The following is a 26,007-nucleotide window of genomic DNA, read 5'->3' on the forward strand; positions in this document are numbered from 1 at the left end:
CATGTTACATTGTGTTTACAGGCATTTGTTATAGCTTGTCTTATAAAACGCTAGCTAGCACAGGCTTTTTCAATTATCCCGTTTGTACAAAAAATGTACGCATAATAATCATGTACCGTTATAGGTACATATACATAGTTTTGTTTTGTCTTGTCTTTTTTGGGGGGGGGGGGCATTCATCCTCTCTTAAGCTCAAGTTAGAAGACTATACTCAGACAGGAGGATAGCTCATTTTAGATTCCTTAATTTTGTGCCGTGTCCAGTCAGCTACTAGTGGATATTTCTATCATAGTAATCATTGGGTTTGATGTGTTACACATGTATATGGAACAGACTTATAGTGTTAGCGAGCTTTTGAATAAGTTTCACTGATTTTCTTTTTCAAGTCTGCTAGCATAACATCCCATTTAATTGAATATCTGCGAGGTTTTACAAATGACATCGATTGAAAAATTAATTTTTTAAGTTAATAATTAATTTATAAATTATAAATACAAAAGTTATACTGAAATTTTAGCCTTCTTTTATTTGTCTATTCTTTAAAAGAAGTGATGTACATGTTAACAAAAATTCTTTAGATAACAGCTGATCTATGTATATATAGCCGATTTCTGAGCTTAATTTTTATTAATCTTTCACTGGTTAGAAGTTTGAGTTTGTGGCTTGTAAATTGCATAACAGATTTTTATGCACACACCAACATTTCATGATAAAAAGCTCCCAAATTATCGAAAACGATGTACTTCATATTAATGCAAGATTTTGCAAATTTTAGAGTGGAAACATGTTGTTTAAGTTGATTTGCCATGATTTTGTCCACTTCATGTAACTATATGCGGGGTGGAAAAAAAGAAAGAAACCGAGATATTATTGCTAATTGGAACAGAAGTAGTGCACATGTGAATCAAAGGGAGATATCCTCTGTTAGGGTTGAACCAATTTTATAAAAGGGTCTATTTAGAGACTTGCGCCACGTTTCATGGTGAAATCTCTTTTTTCCCCACCTGCCTTGATTGGCAACCATAGCCTTTCACTCTGTGACAAATGACAGCACAAAAACCACAATTGAAAAGTGGCGCAATGCCTAAATAGACCCTTTCATAAAATTGGTCACTGCTCAGTCAACCGTGAATGTAATGACATGACCATGGTGTCATTTAAAAGAGGAGATTCAACCCTAACAGAGGATATCTCCCTTTGATTCACATGTGCCCTACTTCTGTTCCAATTAGCAATAATATGTCCGTTTCATTTTTTTTTATCCACCCTGCATTGGGTTTGCAGTATTTCTGTACTGAGGTACACCTAAAATCACAGCATAAAGTCTGTTTATACTGACATTTTTTTTGTCTTCAAAACTGTAAAATGTGTGTTTAGATGATTTTATCACCGATGTTCATGTATAATTGTGAAAAACAAATAATATACTGTGACATCTGTTGATGCGCAGAATCGCTGTACATACACATAGCCCTTGCTAATTATACCAACTGACGTAGGATTTTCTGTCAATAAACAGAGAATTACAGTGTAGAGTTACAGTGTTTACCGTTTTATCGGTTGAACGTTCACAATCCTCACGAATAGGCATGCGCAATACTACCAGTGAGTCAGTATTTCATAGTCCTAAATTCACAACGCACTCACCACAGCTGAATCTGTGCGTCATCACGCAGTACGCACGACGCGCGCGCCAATCTCCATAAAAGAAGTTGTTTTCATCTTACTCGCGAGCTGGACACTCCTCTATATAGCTAGAGGGGTGTTTCGAAAAACGAAGTAAAATTGTTGAACAAAATCATTGGACATTTTAAAATTTTTGACTCGTTTTGACTTTTGGACCTTAAAGTTTTGATTTGTGGACCGAGAAGGTATTTATGAATGGGAATAAACATGTGTGCTAGGTCGGTATTAAACACTATGTTTAAGACTTGTTTCTTGTATGTTTCTTGTGCATGCGGCTGGGTTAAATTTTGTGGGTTTTTTTTCGGCAAAGGGCTTCGCCCTGGAATATGACTTTTTATTAGAGCCTTATTTCAAAATGTACATTAAAAAAATTGGCCCACATGTGCAGCAAACAAACAGGTCTGAGCTGTTGCATCCTGTGTAGTTGCAAGGAGCAATGTTTTCTTAATTGCATTCAGTCAACTTTGCCGTTTATTTTGTAAATATTCCATGCTGTGCTTTCATTTAGTTTGTAAACCTAAAATAAAAGTTTTATGTGGTGACAATAGAGAGAATTGACATTTCAATCCTGTGTTGTTCCTTTTGAACACTTTGTCGTTTTTGTCTTTTTTTGCAAAGCCGTTTTAACTACCAAAGTATGTTGGGAAGTTGGGAGAAATATTTATGGACTTTCCATGCACATGTGAATGTTGGATACGAGTTCACCATTCGCTAATCCCATGTCCCACATGTAAAGAGCAAACCTCAAACTCTAATTGTTAATCAAAACCAAGCCAAGAACACAACTGAAAACATGTCAATACAATGCAGTGGAAATTTCCACGATTGAAAAATTTAATAAGAAACTTCAAATAAAGGTACTTATCAACATAAAGAGAACATTTGGAAGAAAGCTGTGAAAACAATGTAACATTGAATTCAACGTGTCAGGGGCTAGATCCTGAAGTTTGGATATTTATGTTAGTGCGGGTGTATGCTGCAAGTACTTGGATTTTGGAGTCCAACAACGATTTATGATGCTTGCGTAAGTTGCAGTTTTCACCACATAGCTAAAGAGCTCACTGTATACACCCTATCTAGCCATATTGCTGCACCGATGTGGTAGTATTATCAAGCGGACCTTAATGAACAATCTGAACAGCAACTTCCCAGATTTGAACTTTTGGCTTGGGTTTCTCTATTTTTTCAATAGGGTACCCGGTTCCTGTACCTCCATAAATGCACACCCCTAGATTTCCTGTTACGAATCAAGGAACTTACTAGCCTTGGTCAATGCTCTCGTCGTTATTCGTTCCGTACGCGGTCAATCGTCGGCATATATCCTCACGCGCTATGCACATGCATGTAAAATTACAGTGCGAACAGCGACCTCACGCGGCCACTATTTTTATATGCAAATCAGTTGGGGACGATCGAGAGCCTTGGTTCAATCGTCCATGTGAGGTTTTGGGGGTGGTGCTCATTATGTTAATAGCCTTAGCTGACCTTAAATGTCGTTTTCTTATTGGTCGATCGTTGCGTGGAAACTTGCATAGTGAAACGTGGCACCGTGCATAATCCATACACGTACACGTTGTGTATCTCTGCACACGGCACCAATGCACAAAAACTGTGGTTCCTGTCACGTCCGCAAAAGGCGAATAGCTGCAAATAATTTGATGACGTCCGGATTTACTAAGGTGTGATTGGACACTCCACATAATAGCACCGCCTACACTTATCTGTATTCGCATACGAGGTCGTGCGCTAGAAATCCAGCGCAAAATAAAGAAAAACATAAGCTTTTGCCGACGATTGAACCAAGGCTCGAGATCATCCTCAACTGATTTGCATAAAAAAATAGTGGCCGCGTGAGGTCGCTGTTCGCGCTGTATTTTTACATGCATGTGCATAGCGCGTGAGGATATATGCAGACGATTGACCGCGTACGGGACGAATAACGACGAGAGCATTGACCAAGGCTAGGAACTTACTAATGTTTGGTAGTCAAATTTGTCTGCTTGGAAACAGCGCCCTCAATAGTAAGATGGTATCCAGCGTTTTCCTCCCTTCCCACCATAACCACCAGCCGAGTGCCCCCACCCCCCCCCCCCCAAAAAAAACATTTATGGCTATCTTCCAGCACAGATGGCTTGCTGACTGCCATCCTCCCCCGCCCCCACCCTCCCCCGCCCCCACCCACCCCCTCCCCCCTCTTACTGGTTAAGATTCGCCAGTTGGTGAAGACATGTATGGCACTGTGCGAGTTAAAGGGAAAATACAACATTTGCAAACAAAAAAAAAAAAAAAAAAAAAAAAACATAAAAAAAACAAAAAATTATCACAAAATACCTTACTGAAATGTTAGGGACTGACAGTCTAAAGCATCCTTTGAAACCGTTGCTCCCGATGTGCTGACATTTTCAAGAAAACCTGTATTTTTCCAACGCTGGTCGGCTGACCAGCGTTGGAGAAAACTGGCTTTTTTTCCAAAAATTGTTCTTAATTTTTTATATTTAGTTATTCTGACTTTTCTTTGCAATTGATTTACACACCTCTGAAGGGGTACCAGCCTGCTAGACTGGTTCTCTGACCTTACAATTCCCAAAGTGTATTAATTGCTCCGTTTCATTGTAAGTGGGGCCAGGGAACCAGACTACAATAACTTGATAGGTTTTCTTGGTTTTTCCAGCATCTACAAGCCCAAAACGTGAAACAAGTCAGTTCACCAATATTTTCTATATTATATTAAACCTCCAAATCCATTTACTTCTGAAAATTGAAGCAAAGCAAATGTTGTACACTCCCTTTAACAAGAGTTGCAGTTGAGTTCATCACAAGTTAGCATTCAAGGTCAATTACACGCGCGTTCGTAAGTAACAGAGGACGAGCAATGAAGAAGGGGTGCTTTTGTCACCGTCCATTTGAACAGAGGCTTGCAACTTCGCGTGATTTTGAAGAACCGGTGATTGATTTGCGATCAACTTTTGAGGACTGCAAGTCTAGGTTCATGAAATCTAGGTACCAGAATTCCAAACAAAACAGCAATGCAACACAATCCATTAACAACAACGGCCTACAGAGGGTGAAATTAGAAACAATAAATACTTGGACATAAAAATAACTTAGTCAGATCTACCCAGAATGCACAATTCGCAATCGAAGCAATGACGCAATCGTGGTCACGACCCGTCACTGGCATAGTAGCGGGGTCTCGTGCTCCACCAAAAACGGCGGCCGCCCACCACGGTATGGTGGTTTTCTTTGCCGACTATCCAAAGATGCGTTGTGGCAAAATTGCACGGAAATCAAAATCATCTTGTCAACTTTTGCTTCGACAACACAACAGGGCAATATGTCTTGGCAGCGTTCAATCCAGTCAGCGAAACAAAAACCACAAAGTAGAGATCAATATTTGCGAGTTTGTGTTCCCTTTCCGTGTGCTCGTGCACCACAAATGGCCGATCCGGTTGCTATGTGATCCGTCGTCAAGGAAAGTGCAGTCATTAGGACGTAATGCTATTACAGTAAAAAAGCCTTAGCTATATCACTGCAGGTAAATGTCTGATGTAGGACCATAATTTCACCCTCTGAGCATGTTTGCCATGACATGACATCTGACCTCAAGATGAACTCGTGGAAGCCCCCGCTAGAGTGAGAAGGTTGCACTTGAGAACTGGACGTGGTGGATGCTGGTCGACTTGATGGAAAAGGAACCTAGCAGCTCCGACGAAGAACCGCCTTCGGATCTGAATTGGTCGAGGGTGGGGTTAAGAGAGGACAGACTATCGAAGTTAACTAAAAGTTGCAGAATTTATCATATCCCACCTATGTCACCATATGGTCGGGTATCAACAACTTTTTTCAATAGTTTTTAACCTTAACCCTAACCCACCTCACTCCTCCAAAATCCTCCTGGCGGTTTTGGAGGATTCTAGAGGATTGAGGATGAATGGTGATTGAATCAAATGAGGATTCTGGAGGATTGAGGATGAATGGTGATTGAAGCACATGAGGATTTTGGAGGATTGAGGATGAATGGTGATTGAAGCACAAGAGGATTTTGGAGGATTGAGGATGAATGCATTTTGAGGCAGGACTGTCTGACAATTTTGAAAATTTAGGCGGAGTTGCAAAATTTTGGAGGATTTTGGAGGATTGAGGATGGTTGTAAGCAACAAGGGCCTAAGGGGTTAGGGTTAAAATGAAGAACTGAAAAAAAAACCCAAAGACTTGACTGGAGCCGGACTTGAACCTGTGACCTCTGGATAACCATTCCGTGCTCTACCAACTGAGCCATCCAGCCCTAAATGTTGGCGGCTCCCCAATTCGTCAATATCTTTGTTCGAGGGGCGCTAGTCAGAAGCCATAAACCAGTATGCCATACAGCCAGGGATCACACCAAAGTTACGATACAGACCCGGGAAATAGCAAACAGGGTTCACTCGGAGAGGATACAACTTTTTATGACACATTGTCGAAATGAACCACAAAGGGTAACTAACTAGGTGAATTATAATGATTGAAAGGTATAACAAAGGAATTGACTAAACTGGGGAACCACCGACATAGGGCTGGATAGCTCAGTTGGTAAGAGCACTGGAACGGTTATCCGGAGGTCGCAGGTTCAAGCCCGGCTCCAGTCAATTTCTTTGTTCAACTTTTTAATTGTTATATTTCACCTAGTCAGTTTCCCTCTGTGGTTCATTTGAAAAACATAAAATGAAGAGTTTGTTTCCAAAACGCGATGAATGCCATTTTGTAACCTTTGAGAATCCCGCCCTCTCCTAGTTGCCCAAAGTCAGTTTCGACCGCTGCGATATGTAGTTAAACACAATTTAAGACTATGATAAAATGGAAAATATAATGTAGAAACTTCTGTTAGGCCAAAAAAAAAAAATATTCGGTCTCTGGTTTTTTTTCTTCTTCAAGCTTGGATTGTACAGACAAGGTGGGGTACTATTTTGCTTTTGTGGTGTCCTTATGTACTTTGGTGTCCTCCATAATTTGCCTTGGTGCTTTCGATCATTTGCCTTGGTGCAATTTCCCATTCCTTGGTGCTCTGTGGTAAAACAAATTGAGGAGGTGCGGAAATAGAGGGCGCTGTTGGAGCTACCGCGGAACATTTTGGAAAAAAAAAAGATCGACGCGCATGATTAAAATCGACGCGCGCGCTGACCAGAGACCGACTTATTTATTTTTTTGGCCTTATCCTGTGTATGTTCTTGCATGATTGTCTATAAGTTTTCATAACTTACTTTTTTACGCTTTCAAATTGACATATTGCATTTTGAAAAATAAACGCTTCAAATGATTTGTCATGGTTCTTCCCAATTTTAGAAGTGAACACTTTTACATCAACCGTTCTCCTCTATTTTGTTTCTACATTTTTTATGCGCTCTAAATGTTTCAGAGAATGCCTTAACTCACTGTTTGGTAACTACCTTATTTATACTGCAGGTTTTGAAAAAACTATCCTCTCTACTGAGTACCAACAAATTTGACCATTTGTATGGTTAAAAAAAAAAAGAGAGAGGAAAAACAATTTACTTACTGAGATGATGAGTAGTTTTGGCGTACGTCCCAGAGTCTAAGGCTGTTGTCAATACCACCTGCAGCGATAATAAAGCAATATTTGGTTGGTTAGTTACTGACAAAGGATTTATCAAGAAGCATCTGAAGTATCATGAAAGCTAGGCTTGGTCTCCCCTTTTGCTCAGTCACAATGTCGCTCAGAGGTCAACACTAGGGCTGTCCACTTTCAAATAATCTAATATTCGATTACTCCAAACTACGCCTAACCGAATGTTCGGATATTCAAAAACAGCCAGCTACAACTGCGTGCCACATCGGTCAAAGCTGCATGAAGAGTGCTTCAGTAAAATGATGGGAACAATGAACAGTCCTCAAGAAAAACAAGTAATGTAAATAAAAAAGTGGCAGCTGACAACAAAGCGCAGCAAGTTTATGATAACATAACATCAAAGTCGTGTGTGTACATGCATAGTTTTTGTTGGTTTTCGAAATTTTTAACTGGAAAAAGCTATTAGAATATTCGGTTGATAATCTACTATTTCAATTCAGGACAGCCCCAGTCAACTCTGTGCAACCATAATTACTGGTTCACGCGCACTGCAACGGCCCAGCGAGCACCTAGTTTCGCTATGAATGTGGTATATATGTTTCTTAACTCCTCGCGTACGGGAAGCGGTAATGGCCGCCGCTGCTAATCCTCACTGGAATGCAGTTGCCAGCTGTGGTATGCCGTGGCACACGACCAATGGGTTGTTCTACAGCTGCTGCTTGTGTGCAGTCCCGCTACCACACAAAGGCTGCGCAGTCATGCGGGCCACTTGCTCTATGTATGGAGGAATGTCCCCATTACACCCGTCCTTAAGGGGTTATAATTGGCTTGATTCTCCTCCTTGAAGCGAACGTAAACAGAATTGTTGCTCTCACTCGTAGTAGCTACACCACGAGTCTGGAACACTCTCCCAAGAGACATTCATGAATCTTCATCCCTACAGTATTTTAAGTCAAATTTGAAGACTTTCTTATACACCAAAACCTTCTCGTGATTTGATTAATACCAGTGCTGTAGTCGAGGCCACAACCTCCGAGGCCGAGGCCAAGGCCGAGGCCACAACCTCCGAGGCCACAACCTCCGAGGCCAAGGCCGAGGCCGAGGCCACAACCGCGAGGCCAAGGCCAAGGCCGAGGCCACCACTTCTGAGGCCAAGGCCAAGGCCGAGGCCAGCTATCAAAACATGCAATGAAATATAAAACACTAAAACAAGGCTTAGATTATGTTGGAGTTTTAACATCTTTTTATCTGAATTCACTGAGTTCTGGAGTGCCTGGCTTACAAATTTACAGCTTGCAATGGGTTTCCTCTTGTAGGGAGTCCGGCGAATTTTATTTTTTAAAGAAAGAAATCTCAAGTTTTGTATCACTGAAAGCAAATTACACAACAAAATCAATGGCGTTTGAATCAGGCTCATAGGTGTTTGCCCTTTGGAGATACAACAATTTAAATGGCCAAATTTTGAGTTTCTATTCTGTAAGATTTACATCATTTACTTTTAGCATGTTTTATAAATCTTATTTTCAAACCTATCAAAATGCTTAATATCATAGGAATCCCCATTAAATAAACAACAACTTGATTTTTGAATCAGGTTTTTACCACTCATAACCAAAAAATTACGACCCCCCCCCCTCGCCCTGTCCAGGTGCGCGCCGAGCAAACACCGCGATGCAACCAGACAATGCCAGACGGCCCGCCGTTACGCACGGGCAAAGCATAATTCCAATCCCGGTCCACACAACGGGATAATTAGTGTCCACGCATTATCACTGTTAATACCGCGGTGCCAGACAAAGTCTGGCAATGGCCAATCCCGCTCCAAACAACACGGCAACACGGAACATGCGTGCATGATATCACTCAGTTCATCAAAATGACCATGAATTCTCGGATCATCCGATTTGAATCCAATGGCTTCGAAGAATTTTAAGATCATGGCAAGAGATAGGGAGTCCAGAGGTTTTGGCCGTATATCTGTAACCACGCAAAATTAGTCAATTTCAAACCGTGCTTATACATGTAATAAGTATCAACGTGGCTCTAAAAATACAAAAAAGTATCCTGGTACATGTACCACGAGGAATACTGACTCCTATTATTAAAACATTCATTCAGAACTTTGCATTCATTTGGATGGAAAAACGAATTCTGAAATCGCGCTTTCCATACCGACCATTTGCGCCAAACATTACCGTGTGAGCCGGAAAAATTTCATTTAAATCACGGTGTAAAAATAAAATCTACTTGATAAATGGTAACTGTTTTTATCATATCTTTATGAAAAAAAAATGGTACGGACTAGTACACTCGATCGTACCCAGAAAGTTCAGACTTTTACTGAAACAGTGGCCTATAAAAAGAAATGATTAAGCTTGCTGCACCTTGCCGCAAATCATTTTTAAAAGTCGGGGTACAGAGGCGAAACGAGAAAATGTCGTACAACACTGCAACCAGACTAGTCTACTACCACATGTTATTGTACGCAAATGGGATTGGTGCCAGACTTATGTAGTCTGGCACGCGGTAACAGTTATAACGCTTGCACGCACGTGGAAAGCTGAAACGCAGGCTAGGCGAAGATGCTACGTACGTGAGTACGTTCAATGCAACCATTTCCAGTTCATTCGTGCGTACATCGTACATGCGTTCGTTTCACGGAACCCACTGCGGCAGAATCTCGAGAGTTTGAAACGGTAAAAAAAATATAATTAATTAAAATAAAAAACACATCAAAATGGGCGGCCTCGAGCCGGCCTCGACCGATTCGCCGAGGCCGGAAGGCTCCGAGGCCGAGGCCAAGGCCGAGGCCTTGCACCTCCGAGGCCGAGACCGAGGCCATGAAAATCGGCCTCGAGGCCGAGCTCGAGACCTCCAACACTGATTAATACTTCATTCATTGATTCGAACCTTTTTTCCTCCAATTTTTTTCCTGATGTGCGCCTTGGGTGTCCTGTTTCTGGACAGATATGTTGCGCGGTATAAATGTGTAATTATTATTATTATTATTATTATTATTATCATCCATCATACCCCTAGGTGCTAACCCATAGTTGTTGGATCTTCTAGTCGGTCATTACCTGATGCAAGTGTTGAGCTATCCGGACTGAAGCCGAGGCTGTAGACGCAGTCAGTGTGGCCCCTCAACTCCTTGACCAGGCTTCCTGAGCCGATGTCCCATAGCTTCACTCGCCTATCCTCACCTACAAGACAGTAGGAAAGAAAATAGGTGTAGGGGAGTCAGGCTGGCGTAGCGGTACATAACTCGCCTTCCATCGCTGTGAATTGGGTTCGATTCCTACCTGGACCAATATTTGAGATTGGTTGCCAGTCCCTGCCTGATTCCGTGGGTTTTCCTCAGAATATTCTTCTGGGGTTTTCCTCCCAATCTAAAACTGTAATTACTTCACATTGTCTTCTCTTTACTGGGCCCCATGGGAGACCAGTGGATTCCACTGAATGTGCTACCAAGTTCAAAATGAATTGAAAAAAAAAAAAAAAGGTAAGGGGCAGAACTGTATTGGTTTTAAAGAATCAATGACTATACTGATGTTTGATAAAAAGTAGATCAGCTTACCTGCAGAGGCTATATAGCGTCCATCTGGTGAGACAGCCAAAGCTAGAACTGTTCCCTGAAAGAGACAAATGACAAAAAATTTGAAAACGAAAAGGATGGCATAAATACGGCGGGAATTCAAAACCCAAATCCTCAGATTCAGTTACATGTAGTCCTGGGCAACAAGCTAATCCCGCCAGTAGTTCGCCAAACTTGTCAGGCGAAGTAACACATCAATCTGCAGTTTTTGCCATAAACTTGGGCATATTTATGGGGCTTGCTTCATTTCTGATGAACAGGGATAATAATTGTGATGCACAGTTCGTCGGTCGCACCATGAACCGGCGTATCTCCATTTTTGGCCAAATTGAGTTTTTTTCATTAACGTTATTATGTCATCAAAGTGCTCATTCTCAGAAAGTTTTATTCCGATTGGAGTTCTAATTAACTAAAAACACTAATTAGACTGTGTGGCATATCTCTAAAAAATGAAAAATGCTGCACCACGAAGTGACGTATCCCGATACGCCACTTTACATGCTAATTCCCATAGTGCTTTGACGTCACAAAGGAGCGCCCACATGAACAATTGGAATTTAGCGTTTCACGAACTGACGTATCTCCATATCTAGCATACGGGCACTATTACGCGCGTTGTATGACATACAATAAACATGATAAAAATCTGTTTCACGAAGTGACGAATAACTTTGGAACTGAATTTCTCAAAAGCTAAGCAACTCAGATGCACACGGATTGCATACAATAAAGTTCAATCTATAATTTGATAGCAAAAACAAAACAGCTTGAATTCTTACACAGGGAGTACATGGAATAAGCCTACAAAATAATGACCAACTTTAAATCGGTTTTTCTCGAAACACAAAAAAATGCCATACGTCGGTTCGTGGTGCAACCGACGATTTGATCATATTCTTATGGAATTTGTGCAATACACATGTATAAATTATTATTTACCCTGTGCCCGTTGAATAGTCGGACCGTCTTGCCATCATGGATGTTCCACAGTCGGATAGTTTTATCGCTGGACCCGGTGGCCAGGTATTTGCAGTTGGGGTGGAACTTCACACACTGGAGGTGACAAACATGGGAAATCTCATTAACCCTTGACCCTCCAAGATCCTTCAAAATCCATCAGGTGGCTTTGAAGACTTTGTAAGATTGAGGAAGGTAGAGCCAGCCACTTTTATTTTACATGGGGCTTGATGCACCTTGAAGCTTGGTAGGTACAAAGAGTGTGCCATTGGTAGCATGCACAGAGGAGGATTTGGAGCATGGAGGAAGATAGAGATCCTGCCTGTGTTACTTTATATGTGGCTTGATGGACCTTGAAACTTGGTTGGTGCAATGAGTGTGCCATCGGTTTTCTGCACAGCGAAGAATTTTGGAGGATTCAGGAAGGTAGAGCTCAACCACTTTTACTTTCAATGGGGCTTAATTTCCCTTGAAGGTGAAGTACTAAGAATATGCTAATGGATCCTGCACAGTGGCAGATTTGGGATGTTGGAGAAGGTTGCTAGCAAATTCAACTTAGAAGTTCAGGTTATAGTCTTATCACGCAAATATGACCGCTCAGCATTTAGTTTTGGTGCAAGTCTGGATTGAGATGGTGTTCTCCTAATGCAGCTGGTCCTTAAAGGTATAGTCCATCATTTGTAATTTCTGCATTTTGTTCGTTTGAAGCAACAAAAGTGCTCAAAATCTAAAGAAGGGTACTGAACAACTAACCTGATGAAGTTTCAGCTCAGCTTCAGCTGTATATTCCGAGAAAGACAGCATTCTAGGATCTCAATTTCAAATCAAAAGTTGCTGAATCATGTTTTGAATTGGGCCTGAATTCAGCATCCGAGACACGGTCTCACTGAGCCGATTGCAGCGACGCCATGTCGCACACTGATCCGACGAATTATAGTAACTGCGCGCGCATGTCCATCGTGCCAAAGCGTACGCCCGCTTCCCCGACTAAAAAAAACAAACTACTAACGAAAATTTCTAACAATGCGTCTTAAGACGCACCGTTGGAAAGGCCTTCTTTTGTTGATTACTTCAAAATGACAGCTTGCCAGAAAGAATAATTTCACAGGGAGTTTAGTCCCCTTACTATCTTTCAACCAAGTATGTTTTTCAACAATAATTACGTCAGTTACTTTTTGGATAGCTGCAAATGATGGACTATAGCTTTAACAAGTGCGGTGAAGCCAATGCCGCAGTGAACAGTGCTATCAACAAGATGAATCAAAGCCTTGGGATTTTTGACACTCGGCTCCAAGAAATTCCAAGCATACCTCAATTGGGTGCATTAAATTGAGTATGTAGCATGCGCGAGGTACATGTATGCTCAGAATTTCTCAGGTCCAAGTGCCAAAGTTCCCAAGACTGGATTTGATACATCTCATGGGGCCTTTACCCCTGTATCAGATTGGGGATAATGGTCTGGTTAAGCAGTTATAAACTGGTTTTAAACATCACATTATAACTACTCTATCATACTTTTATCCCCAATCATAAATAGACTAAATGCCTGTTTGGTTAAAAACCACACAAAGTCGAAATATTGACAAACTTCCAGCTATTTTTGTTCCACCATTTTGTTCCACACATGTGCTATATGCTCAACCTCTCTAGATATTGAGATCATATCACCGGCTCTCAGAATGGTGAAGCACGCGGCGCGTACTGCAAGCACGTGCCACAGCAGCTTGGCCAGGCTTGTCTGGGACAGGATGCTGGGGGGGGGGGGGGGGAAAGAGAGAGATCAAAATCAAGTAATTACATCTACGTCCATCAGGTGTCCGACGAATATCCGGAGAGGGAAGGTTCTCTCCAGCGTCCACAGCCTGGCCGTGTTGTCCTTGGAAGCAGTGGCAAAATATAGCCCCATCGGGCTACTCTCGATCCCCCAAACGGGGTAGTTGTGGCCTCTGTAGATGGCAACGTTGGTGAACGTCTCCATGCTCCAAGCCCTGACGGTGGTGTCCTCGGAGCAGGACAGTAGGACTTTGTTATCGGGGAGGAAGCAGGTGCCGTACACCGGGCCCGAGTGAGCTCTTAGTGTTTTGCTCTCGCTACCGATGCTGTCAAACAAAAATAACATTCTTGAAAGCTATGGTTTATACAGGGCGAGTCAAAAAAAGCAGAACCCAAACCCCCCAAAATATATTTCATATTTAAAAAAATATGTAGCACCAAAAATAATAATGACTGGAAAGCCAATTTAATAAGCTACTTTTAGATGGAAAAAAATACCGAAATTGCTCAATCCGTTCAAAGAATATCACCATTTAAACGCAATGACCCTAAAACCTGTCTCGTCCAAAACAGCAATTTGTTGTGTGTTTTGACTGTTTGGAACAACAAAGAAAATGACACAGAATACTTGTTTCATAAACTGTCAAGAACAGTAGAACATAATATCTTTATTAACAACCCTGGTTAGGCAAACAATATGATTGATAAAATCCACTGTTTTTAAATAGACAGGCTTTCAAAAGGACTTTGTTGAATATTTTAACTTTTAAACTGAGGTTTTATCGCTGGTGATGATTGAAGACAACTGTGACGACGATTCTTGAAATCGCATTTTTGGACGAGACAGGTTTAAGGGTCATTGTGTTTAAGGGTCATTGTGTTTAAATGGTGATATTCTTCGAATGGATTGAGCAATTTCAGTATTTTTTTCATCTAAAACTAGCTTATGAAATTGGCTTTCCAGTCATTATAATTGTTGATGCTACATATTTTTTTAAATATGAAATATCATTTTTGGGGTTTGGGTCCCGCTTTTTTTGACTCACCCTGTAGTATGGGGCCAGTTCCAGCATTTTGTAATATCCCTGGCAGAGCTTTTCAGAGCTCAGTGAACAAACTTGAACATTTTTCCAATCTTTCCAATTGGAGTGCTGTGGACTGGGAGTAAAGCAGCAGGCTGTGGGTTCGAGTCCAGCCTGGGGTCATGGTGCATGTGCCCTTGGGCAAGGCACTTTATCACTCATTGCTTCTCTCCACCCAGGAGTAAATGGGTACCTGTGAGGGCGGAGATGGTCATTGTGATTGAATTAGCTTCCTTGCGCATGAAATGAGTGAATGAGTGAATACAAACAAATTGACAAGGATTGTATGTTGTTTGTGTATCCTAATGAGCCTTTCAAGTAAAAACACAAACTATACTTTGTACAGTTGTTGGCCACAATGGCATGGTGAACCGTCATGGTGAACCGTTACGATGCACGCAACAATAAAGTTGTGATTTTAAAGAATTGGAACATTTGTATTTTTAATTTCCATTTTTGTATTACTATCAATCATTATTATCTGGCCTAAGTATTTGTTCTTGCATTCAACCTTCGGCCGCCATTTCATATTTTGGAAACAAAACTCAAGAAAACAGCTCCCAAAATGGCATGTCATGCACATTTTGAAAAATGACAAAATTCAGACAATCCTGGCCAAATCTTGCTGGGCCCCCAACCCCCGCTCAATGTTGTCTCTCATTGCGCGGTGTGTGCTCCATCCGCTAAGGAGAACAACATTGACCAGGGGAGCGGGGGAGTTGGTGACCGTTCGAGGCTAAGGGTATTTCCAAGTGTCCCAACAATTTTGGCCGGGATTGTAGCACACATTTTCCTACAGCAGTCAGAATAAACAAATCTCCTCCTAACTGTTCAGCTCTTTATTAAACTTTATTCACCAAAGCCTCCTTGAATTAATACGCCAGGAATCATAACAAAAAAATTCCATTTTAAGTTTTCGGTCTCAATTTATTCAAACAAAAAATGATCTACGCAAGTTTCGTTTTCCATCTAGCAAATGAAAAATAAACGATTAGTATGATTTCAATCTTTCTGCCCTTTTTAAAAAATACTTCAAGAAAGAAAGGATGAGCGTTATACCTGTCTCCGTACATCAGCCCTTCCACACAGTCACCAGCGACGTGCACGCGACTGACGTCCACGCTGTGAGGGGCTGCTCTCAACTTCTTGGAGTTCAGACTCCAGACCTGGATGGAGGAGTCTTCAAAGCCGCCGCAGAGCAGCGAGCGATCGGCCGAGACGGTGGCACAGCTGAGTCTGCCGAGCAAAGGATAGGGCACAAAGCTTTGATTTACAATTACCCCGAAAGTGTAAAAGTCCTCGGGACCTTGCTGCATAAACTGCCAAATCAGAGACAATATAAGCTAGTTTCCCTGAATAATTATGACACTGTGGTGATCTGTTTCATACAGTTGGCAAGCAGGAATTCTGAATCAGTTTGACCTGGGGATTTTTTTAAATCATCTTTTAGATTTAATATTATACAAATAGAGCATGGTTTGAGGGTGGACAGTCGATATTCGCTTCCAGAGGTATTGGAAGTTCAACTCCCAATACCTCGGGGAGCTAATATTGACTGTCCAATCGAAATAAACCATGTTATATTTGCTTTATTTTAACTCATACATATTCAGTCACCGAATGTTCCCAGTATGTAGTATGCATCTCAGGGCCAAAAATTTTCGGAGAAACTCTTCCAGCTCACCAGAAGAATAATATTGCTCAACCTCCTAAAAAGTTCAGTTCGTTTGCAATACAGTAACTATACATTTGTATTAAAATACAATGGTTTGTGGACAACCTTTTTTTTTTTTTAGTGCAGGAGGCCTCTTTATTGTCCACAATTTTCTCCAAATCGCCATCACTGAACTTGGGAAAACGCTAATTAAAATTTACATGTACAACCATCTTTACATGCATAGCTAGAGCGATGTTCGCGCGTGCGTACTTCACCTGTGCGCCAGTATTAACAGTGTTTGTACTAACAAGAGTCAACTGTTATTCACCCAAGGGTATTAGGGTAAATGCTGTCATCCTCCAAGAGTGATTATGAATAGTAAACTACCTACCAACATATAAAAATGTTTGAAGTTATTCTTAAAGAGGTTGTGGAATGCTCAAAGACATTTCCGTCATTTTTTGGGTATATGTAGCCTTAAGTGTGATAAAATAAAAACGACTATTGTTTCTGTCATGAAATGAGTACAAAGGGTACTTTTGAGAGCTGTTTTTCAGGTCCTGTTTCGACCCGAACGTGCAATTTGTGTAAAAGTCGTCGTTGCGGGCAGCAAACAAAACACACTAAATTGTGACGTAATAAACAGGACTCGTATATGCTACTCTGCATCCGGAGTCCTGTTTATTACGTCACGATTTACTGTGTTTTGTTTGCTGCCCGCAACGACGACTTTTACACAAATTGCACGTTCGGGTCGAAACAGGCATGACAGGACTTGGAAACAGCTCTCAAAAGTACCTTTTGTACTCATTTCACAAAAAAAATACTTGAAAGGCAACTTAGAAAGTACTAAAGTAACAGGTAACAGGTCACATTTTGGACCCTCAATTTATAGAATGACCCATTCACGTACCCCTGGAATGAATTGTTGAAGGTGTACATCAGCACTGAGGGCAGTGTAGGTGGACCCTTGCTGACTTTCTCTACGTTGGCCTTCAGGGCCGTCAGGCTTGCGGCAGCGTCCCCATCCGATGATGCTGATTGGCTGCTACCAGTAGTGACAGGTGCACTGGCAGGTGCGGAACCATTGTCATTATGCAAATGAGATGAGCCATTTGACAATCCCCTCACTTCAGAAAGATTTCAACAAACAAAATTGATTTGGTTTTTTGCTCTTTCTCTGCAACTCTCTCTCTAACAGATACAAATGCATCTAGGTGTGGTACAGTGTGGTGTCTTAAAAGTCCCGATCTGCCCCCTAACCCGAACGGAAAGATTTCCATATACGAAGTTCACTCAACACCCTGTGTACAAACCCTATGAGATTGGACTGAAAAATTCTAAGTGTTTTCTAAGAAAATGCTTGTATTTTTTCACTGCTCAAATTGACTCTGATGACATGAAATTGCTATCTGGGGGCTTGTTAGTCAATACAGAGGAAAATTAGTGAACTTCGTATATGGAAATCTTTCCACCCGAACTCCCTCTGCCTTTCTGCTTTCCTAGATCTTCCACAAGCCTCAACTGTGCTGGAAACAAGTCCAAGATTCTTTACTCTTTAACTTTATTCTCTACTCTTTAACTTTAAAGATGTAAATCAATTGTAATTTATAAATAACTATTTTTTTCTAGCCATGCAAAACATCTTCACATAACTTGTAAAGTAATGAAATAATCAAATTTGTTGAAGATCAAGACAGTACATCTTTTAATAATAATAATAATAATAATGGAGTCTTATATAGCGCACGTATCTACCAACTATTAGGTACTCAAGGCGCTGGAGATATGTCTATTATTAAAGAAAGGTAAATCAAGTTTATGAGAGATATGAGACCCATTATGTAGCACCTTATAAGGGTGTACAAGGTGCTGCGGCGCATATTGCAGCCACTGCCAGAAACACCGGGGCAAACCCCTTCTCTTAGCGATAAGTGTTACTGGGTTCTTTAACGTGCATTACACAACACACGGGACCTACGGCTTTACGTCCCATCCGAAGGATGAAGCAATAGTGGTAAAGTGCCTTGCTCAAGAGCACCAGCAGCATTTTCTCACGGTCAGGATTCGAACCCATGTACCACGGCACACGAGTCGAACACCGTAACCATTGGACCACAGCACCCCAATTTTAAGATCAAGTCCAATGTAAAGAAATAGTAAATGTCCCATGTTATACAAATAATGAATGTTCATGAGTACAATGGTAAGAATAATATCATGAGGTGAAAGAATGTTCCATTCCACAAGGTTAAGCCAAGTGGAATGGAACATTCCATCTGTGGAACATTCATTATTTGTTTCATACATTGCCAGAATAAATCCTTGTCATCTGATTGGTAATAGCGTGACCGTGCAATGGAACTTCTATTTACCAAGGTACGGAACTCTTATATTTGTGGTGCGGCCGGGCCGTGGTGTTTGGTATAGAACAAAATAATTCAATGACACGTGATCATCGACTCGCCAACCACATGATGGGGATTTATTAAGGCGCTGTATCAAAATGAATAAGAAAAATTTATTCGTTGATGTGTCCAGTTGTTTTTATTGGCAAATTGTATATTTTATACAATATATCATTATTTGTATAATGCTTATATATGTGTATGTATTTTGTATTTTTTTTAGATGCTTTAGATGTATATGATTTGTTTCTTCCCATATGATTCCTTACTGTAAAAATTTCAGTTTTTCTTTGCTTTTAAAGGGGGTGCATATATATTTTTTCCTAAGTAATATCTGTCATATGTATTTGGTTTCATCACTAGCATTTTGCTTGTCCTGATATATTTTCAGTTCTTTCGGTCAATGTCTCTATGGGTTGGTAATTTGTATGTGTATAATATTTGTATGTGTATATAATGTGTGAATTTTTTGGATACTTTTATAGTTTTTGGATTGTGCGTTTATTAAGTTTTTTTATTTTACTATTTTTATCTTTGACAATTTTATTCCTTGTATCGACTTTTTCAAACATTTTAACGTTACAGTTACTCTTTTTTTTTTGATATATATAATGCTATAGTATTAGGTTATTTTTTAAACTTGTAAAGTGCCTTGAGCGTCTTTTTTAGACGGATTTTGGCACTATATAAATGTTCTCTATTATTATTATTATTATTTAATAACATATCCTTGTCTAAGGAGAAAATTACCATCGATTTGGATATGTAGGTTGAAGACTTTGAGCAGCATGGAGTTGTCGCGACTCTGCAAATAGCGCAGCAGAAACTGAACCGCCTCCTGGCACATGGGAACCACGTACTTGCTGTCTCTGTGGTAGAAAGAGCAAACCATCAGGCATTGCAATAAACAATGTGGACTTAATACAAAAACTAGTGCTTTGAATTTGAATTAAGTTAAATGTTTGCAACAGTCAATTGGGAGTAAGTTTGCCTGTCTGAATCCAAAATCTTGACTAGCCTTTGGGAGTAGTTCCTATGAATGCATTTTCAAAATGTGACAGTGAACTGAATCAATGTTAAAGAAAAGAGAAGTAATAGGTACTATTCAGCTCGGGCAAGTCCAAATACAGTTACCCAAAGTTCTTCTGAACACTTCACCTGAAGATGGGATTTGCATCGGAGAAATGTGAATTTTGTTGGGTTTTGCACTTTGTAAGCTTGTGAAATTTTTCTCGCAAAATCTCGGACAATACTGAGTATATACAATATGTCGCTGAAGGGCAAAACCCAGCATACCTGAATGCCGTGAGATGGTCATTCATGAGGAGATCCATGCTGTTCACCACGCCAGTCAGGCTTTGTACTAACTCTCGCTGACTGCTGACATCTAAGAAGGACTCGTGGTGTTTGCTGTACAAGATGTGTGCTGCAAAAAATAATTGTAGTACTGTTGAGAGCAACACGGTTATGTGCAAAATGGCGTAACTGACTAATAGCGTAAACTGGCTAAGCATGATCATTGTGAAGTTCGTTACTGGTTAACTTGACAAGGTAGATCCAGAAATAGTCTGAGCGTTGTTTTGAGGTAAATGAAAATGATTCCTATTTGACAGCTCATTTAAGCCTAAGTCCGTGGTTTTTGTTTTGTAGGAGCCTTTCCTAATCCTTTAAAATCAACCACTGTGCAGTAACCCGATGGCACATTCTTTATTTAAAGGGACATTACGGCCTGGAATGCGCCTTCATATTGGGCTACAAAATGCATTCTAAATGAAATAATATTAACAGAAACAGCATTTTAAAGAAGAATACACACATCCACACTCCTTTAAAAACTGGGCATTTTTGTGTTATTCTTGCGAGAACCATGCGAGAACAGATTTCAGGGTTAAAATTTTGTCTACGAAAAATCGAGCTGTTGAGTGCTAGTTGTGAATCCTAGTGGTCCCATTCTGCGGACATGTAAGAAACAACATTTGTTTATTGGTGCTGGGTGTATTATGTACCACACACACAAAGTGTAGTATACAAGTACATTGAGTAGACACGACTTTAAATACGTATACCGGTACGTACAACACAAAATGTCTGTCACGTCCGATGCAAACAAACAGGTGGTTTTTTTTTTGATTTTTGGGGGAACGGTAAGACATAAGGTTTGTTTCCTTTCAACCAGACCTTTGAAAAAGTATAAGTAAACAATCCAAAACATACAATTCTAAGGGATTTCAGGCCATAATGCCCCTTTAAACTTCTGAGGAACAGTAATACATGTAGTAGCATGGCTTCACTTTTGTCAACCCTTAAAAATCCCCTAAATCCTTCTATCCATGGGATTTGCAGGATCAGGGGAGGAGGGGGAGGGGGGCTAGGTTTGACGCAAAACTATGTTTGAAATGGTAGGCAGTGCTAATTTCATTACTTAAAATTGTACACAACATGTGTCATCATCCTCTTCCAAGATGTGGCTGGGTGGAATTTTGTTCAATCAATTTTTAAAACACTGGCTAGCAGCACAACATTTGCAAGTGAAACACCATTCCTTGAAACTGGCTGCTGTGAAAATGAAGATGGCAATGCGGAGGGTAAAGAGGCAAAGCACTACAGATCTTACCTGCCGACTTGTGCCCATTTGTGATCATGTCTAGAAACAGGTGAACGAAGAGCGGGTACAGAAGCAGTGACAGGTCGTCCTATTAGACAGGGGAAGGATGAAACACAAGGTGTTATACTTAAAGCCAGAGTCCATCATTTGCAGCCATCGGAAAAGTAACTGGCGTAATTATTGTTGAAAAACAAACTTGGTTGAAAGATAGTAAGGGAACTAAACTCCCTGTGAAATTATTCTTTCTGGGAAGCTGTCATTTTGAAGTAATCAACAAAAGAAGGTATTTCCAACGGTGATTCGTAAGAAGCATCATAGGAAAATTTAAATTAGTAGTTCGTTTTGTTATTCAGCGCAGCGCGCACAAGGTTTGGAACGACGCACACGCGCACGCGGTCGTTATAATTCGTCGGATCAGTGCGCTACGTCGCGTATAGCTGCAATTCAAAACAATTCAAAACATGATTCAGTAACTTTTGATTTGAAATTGAGATCTTAGAATGCTGTTTTTCTCGGAATATACAGCTGAAGCTTAGCTGAAACTTCATCAGGTTAGTTGCTCAGTATCCTTCATTAGATTTTGAACTCTTTTGTTGCTTCAAACGAACAAAATGCACAAATTACAATTGATGGACTATAGCTTTAAGTTAGAGGAGTTGTGATCTTGGAATCCATACAGCCATACGCATCCACTCACATATAACGGGACACTGTGCCAGTGTTTGAAAAACTGGCCTTTTCAAATACTGCCCCCAATTTACCATATTTAGTTAGTCCCCATTTCGTTTGCAATACACATCTATGCACGGGAACAAGCCAGCTAGACTGGTTCCCTGACCTTATAATTCCCCGATGTTGATAAATTACTCCATTTTGTCATACCGGTCAATGGGGTCAGGGAACCAGACTACAGGAACAAGATTGTTTTTCTTTGTTTTTCCAGCATCTAGGCCCAAAACTTAAAACAAGTTAGCATTACAATATTTGCTATAAAAACTAACCCCCAAATCCATCTATTTATGATAATTACAGCAAAAGCAAATGTTGTATATTCCCTTTATCAAGTAACACCATTTTCTTTCAGAGAATTCCAGAATTTTCCTTCTGTATCTCATCAGAGGTGTTGTTTTTTCAGTGATATTTCAATAGATTCGTCACATACAATACCTTGTAAGGTTCTTGGGTCTGCTCAATGAATGTCTTGAGTCTTGAGTACTGCTGTTCATAGCTCTCTGGGTCTGAATCACTGCCGGGAAAAAAGTGACAATACAAAACACTCTCTGCAAAATCAGTTCAACCCATTGATCATTTTTAGTTGGTAAAGATACTTTATATATTTGAACTTTGACCTTCTCACAATATGCGTTCATCAGATTGCCCAGAGACTGAAAGGATCTTCACAATTCGGCAACAGCGATTTTCTGAGGTGGAACCAGGCTTGCGCGAGTCGTGCTCAGGTAGTATGCATGCACTCCAGGACCCTTCGACCATTGGGTTTTTTTAAAACCAAAATGCGCATGCGCTTCTTCTTTGTGTGTGGCATCATGTGCGCGGAAGTGATCTGATACACCGTGCCCTCTGGAGACGTGCACACAATAGGGAACAAAAGATTGTATACGTCTCCACAGGGCAATTTCTACAGGTGAATACGTCTCAACAAGGTTGTCACGAAATATATATGGATTTTACTCAAAAACTAGGAATTTCCAAAGTGTGTTTATCTGTCGCAAATTGAAGTATTGTTTGTAAGGGATATTTGGTCCGAATTTCAGCCCAGGAAATTAATTCTGGTTAAAATAGGAGCATTTTGAAACTAGATTTTCACAACATCTTAAAATGTTAGTACACCAGAACAAAGAGATGTCTCCACAAAGATACAACTTCAAGTATGTGTGGTTTCACCTAAAAAAATTGCCTCTAATCTTGATCGCCGAATTAGTCTCTACATAACAGAGCTCAATGAAATGATGGGAGTCTGTGGCTGTGTCCAAAAAGGGCATTCATGTCTGTGGCTATGACTATTCAACATAGTGTATCAATGGCAAACCCAAAGCCGTAGCCACAAAATAACCGATTTAGACATGGCCTCTCTTCGATCCACTCCTTCGAGACCTTTGACACTCACCAGGTAGTGCAGGAGACAACGTTGAGGACACCAGTTTCTCGTCTGACTGCGGCCTCTGTTGCCATCAGGGACACAGACTCTGTCAGACGAAGATGCTTCTTGCTGTACGTCTCGCTGCTCGCGTCCTGATCAAACAGAAGCAGTCAACAAAATAAACATTGTGTAGGCCTATGTCTTTGAGGAAAGTGGGAAACTTTTAGGAATTTTTGACACAAATTCTGGGGTAATGACAAACATTCCCCCCCCCATCCAGGAACTTCTTACATTGGTCATTGCCTTGTCTAGTTCCCAGACCTACGTACTTGAAACTCAATGGTTCTTGAGTCCGCAGTGTTTACGGGTAACTCATCGGAACGAAGTAATGAAAACTGGTGTGAAAATGAATATACATGTATGATGTACGTTTACACCAGCTGATGTAATGTGGGACTGCCCTATATATTTCGATCAAAATGTCTCAAGGAAATGTCAAGTCAGAGTGTTCAAATAAAAGATTATAAGAAACAAAGTACAGGCCTAAGGTTATGCCAAGTAAAAATAAACCAGTTTCTTGTCCTCCTACTTCCTTTTTTTTGCAATATGCCTAGTTTGCACAAAAATATTTATGATCATGATGAAAGGTGATATTTTGCTGGAGGTAATGCCGGCAAACTAACGTTTACTAAAGGTTTGCCGGCAGCAATCCATATCAACAGAGGGCGCTGTACTCTTTAAGATAGGGCTGAATTATAAGATGTATTAAATTCCCACCAAAAGTTGTGTAGCACAGTTGGTGAAGTGGTTAGGCATGTTAAGCAATGGCTCTCATGAGCGGGATGACCCGGGTTCGATCCTGATCCCCGCCACATTTTTAAGGTTTTTTTTCCAATCCCCAAATAAATAACAATATTCTTCTTTTATCATATTATTTTAACATGTCTCAAACATTATATTGCAGAGTATACTATTACTTATTACTATTACATTTTCTTTTTCAGATTTGTGGCTCTGGAGGATTTTTTTTTAAAGGGAAATAAAGTCCGAAATTATAAAATGGTCTGATTCCCATCTTGTGAATACGAAGTTACAACGATAATATTGGCATGGAGCCAGACTAAAATTTGTCACCGGAAAATGTAAAAAAAACCCAGTAACAGCGCATGTTCAGTGCATATTCGGCAAACTAACGTTTACTAGTCCTAAAGGTTTGCTGTCTCCGGGAAATAACCACTGCCTATATTAATGTCATGGCCTGATGATGATGGCCTAGGCTAGGCCATAGGGGGTAGTTTACTCGGCATTAAAAACTGTCAAATTCTGTTGTTTATATGTGTCAGGGATACTACTAGCCCCACTAGTGTGGCCGTCGGTATGCTGCGCTGAACCTAAGGCCACACACCGTGGTACTGCGCGCTACTGAGGACGAAGTTTTCATAAAATTCAGGGCAGTTTCTTACATTCTCAGTTTCTTACTTTCTTATGGTTGTATTCTATGATGTCTCACCTATCACTTCTGGGATGCTTAGGTCTAATGATGTTCCATTTTCCGAGATATTCTTCAATCTTTCTGGAGCCCATATGCACTCGTGAAACGTCTGGTGGTGGCAGCCATTTTGAATGTGACAAGAGATGACCTCAAGCTGTGACGTCGCGTTTATGCAAATTACTTGTCGAGCGCGCGAGGGCGCGAGTTGCAAATGCGACGGCTGTTTCCTGTGCCGTAGATCCTGAATAGAGATCGGTGCACGTGGACCCCTGACGATAAATGCATGGTACAGGAAACAGCCGTCGCATTTGCAACTCGCGCCCTCGCGCGCTCGACAAGCAATTTGCATACACGCGACGTCACAGCTTGAGGTCATCTCTTGTCCCATTCAAAATGGCTGCCATCACCAGACGTTTCACGAGTGCATATGGACTCCAGAAAGATTGAAGAATATCTCGGAAAATGGAACATCATTAGACCTTAGCATTCCAGAAGTGATTGGTGAGACATCATAGAATACAACCATAAGAAAGTAAGAAACTGAGAATGTAAGAAACTGCCCTGAATTTTATGAAAACTTCGTCCTCAGTAGCGCGCTGTACCACGGTGTGTGGCCTTAGGTTCAGCGCAGCATACCGACGGCCACACTAGTGGGGCTAGGATACTACATTCTTTCTCAGTAGTTGGGGGTTTCAGTGCTCCCCCCCCCCCGCCCCCATGTCATGCATGTCAAAAAAACAAACCGGACACGTGTAACAGCGCCCTCAATGTTGAAACAATCAATTTAACAACCATTCCAACTGGCACGATAAAGCAAACACAATAAATTTCAACTTACTATGAACTGCCGTCTCTTGAGGTAACTAAACACAGCCGAGTGAACCTGCTCACTGTTAACTCGCTTCATTTTGGCCTGAATGGTTACAAAAAAGTCGCAAAGACTCTTAATTTAAGCCGCACAATGCATTTCAAAGCGCGAGCCACTTTCTCCGATCCACAGAATGACATGTGTTTAACTAACTTAACATTGAGTGTGGTTCCCTCATCATGACAATATTACTTATAACGGAAAGACGTCAGGGTTTCGATTT

The 26,007-nt window shown here is 40.8% G+C and overlaps 1 protein-coding gene across 1 annotated transcript; it reads right to left on the minus strand.

Moving 5' to 3' along the window:
• Positions 1 to 4,392: 4,392 nt before the first annotated feature.
• LOC119731952 (TAF5-like RNA polymerase II p300/CBP-associated factor-associated factor 65 kDa subunit 5L) lies at positions 4,393 to 25,952 on the minus strand. The gene is made up of 14 exons (XM_038205276.1): positions 25,755 to 25,952; positions 23,452 to 23,576; positions 22,494 to 22,572; positions 21,336 to 21,414; positions 20,018 to 20,147; positions 19,472 to 19,590; positions 17,227 to 17,443; positions 15,716 to 15,892; positions 13,600 to 13,900; positions 11,784 to 11,897; positions 10,827 to 10,881; positions 10,330 to 10,452; positions 7,220 to 7,277; positions 4,393 to 5,414 (listed from the first exon to the last, which is right to left on the minus strand). The coding sequence occupies exons 1-14, from the start codon at positions 25,821 to 25,823 to the stop codon at positions 5,315 to 5,317; spliced, it is 1,746 nt and encodes a 581-aa protein (XP_038061204.1). The 5' UTR covers positions 25,824 to 25,952; the 3' UTR covers positions 4,393 to 5,314.
• Between the last annotated feature and the right edge of the window lie 55 nt (positions 25,953 to 26,007).

Source organism: Patiria miniata, unplaced genomic scaffold (assembly GCF_015706575.1).
Source record: "Patiria miniata isolate m_02_andy unplaced genomic scaffold, ASM1570657v1 HiC_scaffold_24, whole genome shotgun sequence".
In the NCBI taxonomy this organism is placed as follows: domain Eukaryota; kingdom Metazoa; phylum Echinodermata; class Asteroidea; order Valvatida; family Asterinidae; genus Patiria; species Patiria miniata.